General features: G+C 48.3%; 1 protein-coding gene across 1 annotated transcript in view; it reads right to left on the reverse strand.

The window, feature by feature from the left end:
* The window catches only part of LOC130401829 (bone morphogenetic protein 7-like), an 11318-nt gene extending 6609 nt beyond the window's left edge, over nt 1-4709 (reverse strand). Inside the window, exons 1-2 of the mRNA XM_056605820.1 lie at nt 4304-4709; nt 113-305 (exon numbers count right to left, since the gene is read on the reverse strand). Coding sequence (XP_056461795.1) covers nt 113-305; nt 4304-4709 — 599 coding nt within the window. The remainder of the gene's footprint in view (nt 1-112; nt 306-4303) is intronic.
* Nucleotides 4710-5157: the final 448 nt, after the last annotated feature.

A 5157-nucleotide genomic window follows, 5' to 3' on the forward strand; every position in this document is an offset into this window, starting at 1 on the left:
CTTAATAAACTTAATAAACACATATGTGTGCTATATGTGTGTTGCCCCCTTTCACGTTCTACGATATGATTATGATGTCTCGGCTGCGGGTGCGGAGTGCCAGTTCTCCTACCCGTAGGGGGGCTCTGCCAGGACCTGGAACACGCTGACGCTGAAGGTGTCATTCTCCTGCCGCTCCCGGATGTACTCCTTGTAGATCCGGAACTCGGCCGCCGTCACCGCCTCGCCCTCTGGGATGCGGGACAGGTCGAAGCGGTACTCCCGTCTGTGGTTGCCATGGCGATGTCCGTCCTGATCCGCGTCTACTTTTGGCGAGGCAACAAAGTAAGGTTAGCTCTTGATTAGAAAGCGGTGATCTAAACAAAGATCATTGTTTTTTTTGTATTAGTACTGGAGATGGGACTGATGTGAGTTGTTTACAGAGTCACATCCCTGATCGATGTTGTGTCAAATAAGGAATCCGGACATAACACTCATTGAAGCAAATAGGCTTTTAACGACGCTAGGACACACAATCACGGAGCACAAACAGTATTCTTCAGAGAGGAGAGTGTCTTTGCCCCAACGCCAAACCGTTTTGGTTGAGTTCAATCAGACACAGAGCCGGTCGGTGGATACATACGTCCACCCAGAGCGCCACAGAATCAAAGAGGTCCAAAACGTTCTGCCCACATCTCGGAAGCTCCTCATCAGAAATAGGACCGACCACGGGGGGAAGTGATTGATCTAAACATCACTTAAGTCAAGTCTAGCGTATGTGCCCGACGCAGAGGGCAAAACCGCACGCGGGGCTCAAATTGGCTCAATGTTTAAATTGCACACATGTGCCGACCACAAGAAAAGGCCAGTTTAGGCAGTGCCAGTAAAACCACAGCAGCCAAAGCTTCCACACACAGAGACACATACAAACACATACATTTGTGCTTATACACACACACACACAGAAATACAAACACATGCGAGCATGCACACACACACACACACACACACACACACACACACACACAAACACACACACACACACACACACACACACACACACACACACACACACACACACACACACACACACACAACCACACTCACACAAATCTGCGCACACACACCTAAGTGTGGCCACACACGCACACACGCCTCCTGTTAGCATTTTGCTTTGTATTGTCAGTGATTTCATTCACAGGCTGTGCCTATTTCAAGGTTGGAATAATAGGCATGGCAGCCTTTTAGTTGCTTTCCACACTAGATTGCTTGGCTGTTTTGCACATCTACAGCTCTCAGAGTTTCCAGAAGCAGCAGAGGTGGCCACTAACATTTCTCGGGTTTTCCTGGAGTTTTCCAGTGTCCATTGTTTTCACAGTGTTACCCAGCTTGTATGTCCTTGGGAACAGGGCAGGAAGCCACCATCCGAAGGGGCTCAGAATGGAGCACCGATTAACCATCCTAAACACATCTCAGCCCCCGATGAAGGGGGGCATATGACATCATCCCAATGACATCATCACCAAGACATCACCATGAAGGTTTAATGCTGTCTTACGTTCTACGTTTATTCATGTATGCTTGCCTCTAGACCCAGGCTGTCCACGGATCTCCTTTCGCAGCGAAACATTCAAACCGCACAAAAGTCATCCAAAAGCAAAACACACACAAGCTGTAGCGCAGACCCCCTAAGAAAAAAAAGATTAAACTACCCTTCCACCGGCAAACAAACAGACAAGCCGCGCGTCGTTAAGAGAGCACACACTGCACCCGGCAAGTCGTTCCTCTGACCGCAATTAAATGCTGGAGAGGAACGGCGGGGGCGTTTTTATGAAAGCAATAATTGCTTGTAAGGCACGGCGTGTTTACGTTAGGAGCCATTAACTCGGGGGATTAGAGCTCCGATATGCAAACTGTGAGAGGCATTTCAACACGTTGGAGTCATCCGGACCCAGTCGGAGCCCGGCAGATATGCCCCACACATTAACCTTCTGCCAGTTAATGAGAGACGCTGGAGCACAACCAGGTGTTCTGTGGGCGGGTCGGCTTTAATGGGACGTATTTGATAAGCATGCAAAAAGGGGAACACTGAAATAGCAAACATGTGTCTTGTTTTTAAATTAACAGTAGATTGGGGGGCATATTCATGGTATATTCTTGAGGGCTATTCATTTAAATTAATGAACTCCATCTGAAAGAATGAAAACCACCAACGCTTACAGGCGGCAGAGACATATTCGAAAAATAAATTGGTTATCTTAAATTGCACCTTTTTTGCGTAGAGTTTTAGTTGCAATCCCAGAAAGTGTATGAGACTCAAGGAAGCATGCTTTCAACCTTTGGTGAACTATACGCTGTTAACCTGTTCAGCCGTCGAAGATGTCCCAAGCAAACAGCAAACAGAGAGGGTTACATACATGATTCTGCAACCGTGGGGATCAACGGAGCAGTTCTGCCACTGAAACCAGGCTATGAATGTCTGCCGTAACTTCAGCCTACGGACCCTTTACCCTCGATCCAGCCCATAACAGTTGAATGAGATAACTGAACTTCTGTTATCAACACTGGCCCATTGTGTGAGGTCCGCACGGCGCTGTGGGATGCTATAGTTACACTCCGGGTGCCACGGTAACAGCCTCATTGACTGGGTGGCTGTGTACATGCAGGGGCATGTGTGATTCGTATTGGCTTCAAAAGCCTTCTAGACAGCCCTCCTTGCATACGTGGACGGGGAATCAACCAGAAGATCCTTTGAAAACAAGCTCCAAACAGTGAACGACCTCGCTCATTCGACCAAACTCTCAGTGACTCTAGATTTCATTTTCCCAAATACTTTGGCCAACGTTGCCGCCACTTACCACTCATAATACTTTCCACCGAGGCACTACTATATAGCCAAGAACAATGGGGCACTGCCCCCGACTGGAAGCTGTGGTCTGTCCGGGGGGGGGGGGGAGGGGGGAGTACCATAATCCAGTTTGGATTTGGGACAGCCCATCACTGGGACCACCTAGACAGACTCCACTACAACAACATTAGTACCGGCTCAGGAGAGCCCTGTGAATGACCTGGGACAACACAGTGAACCTGGATGGTGTTTTGTAGTATCCCTCTCAATTCCTTATATATATATTTACGCTATATATATACTATATATTTATATTACTCTTTATCCCATCAGTGTTTTGTGTTTTTTTAAGGTGGATGGCTAGATCTAAATATATCTATAGACACCTGAAGGGTTATACTTTGAGTTTATTCTAACATGATTGCCACTGAATTCCTCCATTTGTAACACGTCGAACAACCCCAAAGACACAGTGGGAGGTCAGATGTGGGTGATGTTCAAGGGGGATGAGACCTCTTCCATCTTTAGTGACCCTATGACCCCCCCCCCCCCCCACTCCCCACAGCCCCCCGCCCTCCTCATGCCCTGAGGCCAGAGCCCAAGTCCCAAGAATGGGACCAGCGGGACCACCGTTGGAGGGGACCCCCGTCCGGCAGCGAGCCACAGTGCATTCTGCCGCTTCACCATAGTGACACGAGGGGCTGCCAGCCGGGTCTCCAAGGGAACCTGCTGGCGTGAGGGTCCCCTCACGCCCACTCCAACGTGTGACACACACCATACTGGACATATGCAGGCGAATACAGAGAGAAAGCACACAAGCAGACATACATACACACACACACACACACACACACACACACACACACACACACACACACACACACACACACACACACACACACACACACACACACACAACACACACACACAACACACACACACACACACACACACACACACACACACACACACACACACACACACACACACACACACACACACACACAAGTATACACACAACTTGCTGTGCGCACATAACCACAGACGTGAGCACGTATCTTGTTTACACTCAAGCACACTCAAGCGCACAATAACAAACAAAGTAGTAATTCATTCAATCAAGGGTTTAGATGTGGGCCTACTGCGTGTGCCTCGTTTTAGTTGTCTGCTTGGATTGAGAAGTATCCACCTTGATCCAATCCCAGTTATGCGTAAGAAAGCCTCACTAACGTCCACTCTATATACAGCTTCGAAAGGTTTTCAAACTGGACAGCCTCGTTTTCGAATAGGGCCACCCATTTGAATCTACTGCCTGGTTATATTATTGATTAAGCCAAGATCAATGTGTTGGTTAGGTTAGGTAGGTTATACACAGTGGATACGCAATACTATTCATAAATCCTGAACACCTCAGAGATACTAAGATTGTGTTTGTTAAGCAGGAGGAACTGCTCAAAAGTGAAGGCATCAACTCACCAAGATTCGCGAAACTCATCACCATATCCGCGTCATCGAGTAAACTACTGTCCTGCGTTGTCCCCCTCGGCGGAGCCTGCGTAGTGTACTCTGGGGCCTTATAATATGAATAGCCGGGAAGTTGGGCATCCAGAGAGATGGTGTTGTATAAGTCCATCATGAACACAGGTGCGGCTGCGTTTTGTGTGTTGTGGTCGTGGGGTCGCGGGCGGTGCGGCAGCCCCATGATGGAGAGGATCTCCCGCTGCATCTCTCTGCGCTCCTGGCTCCGCAGCCGCCGCTGGATGAAGCTGGAGTGCACTTCGTTGTCCATGGAGAAGTTAGACGTAAATGTCACGTCTGCGAACACACTGTGAATCCATAGGAAGAGACCGAAAACCATCTCGCGTGGTACAAGTTTTGCCATTTTAAGCACGCCAGTAAGTTTTCGCCTAATTTCAATTGGCTGCTATTTGTCATAAAAAAATAACTTGTGTCGTTAAATTGTATAGTAAAAGACAAAACAACTTTTAGCAGATGCCAATCTTGTGGACTACCTCCACTTGTAGTGGTGGTGGATTGCTATTGTGCGCTCATGTTACTAAGGGCTCTTGCAAGGGGATTTTATTGAGTTGCTTCGTCTGGGGAGGGGAAGGCGTATTTATAATGCCAGAGCCCATGGGCCAAAAGATTGGGGGCTCATTTTTGCGGGGTGGGGGTTCCTAGTTGTTGATAAAAGTCGAACAAGAGTAGACCAATGAACTCTGGTTCTCGGGACGGTCACCCCTCTATCTTGTTAATGAGATTGGGGTCCTCTGAATGTGATAACAGTCCTAACCCTGAGTGCCCTATCAGAGCGCTCTTTGTTTGGCCAT

The sequence above is a fragment of the Gadus chalcogrammus genome, chromosome 13 (assembly GCF_026213295.1).
Source record: "Gadus chalcogrammus isolate NIFS_2021 chromosome 13, NIFS_Gcha_1.0, whole genome shotgun sequence".
Taxonomy (NCBI): domain Eukaryota; kingdom Metazoa; phylum Chordata; class Actinopteri; order Gadiformes; family Gadidae; genus Gadus; species Gadus chalcogrammus.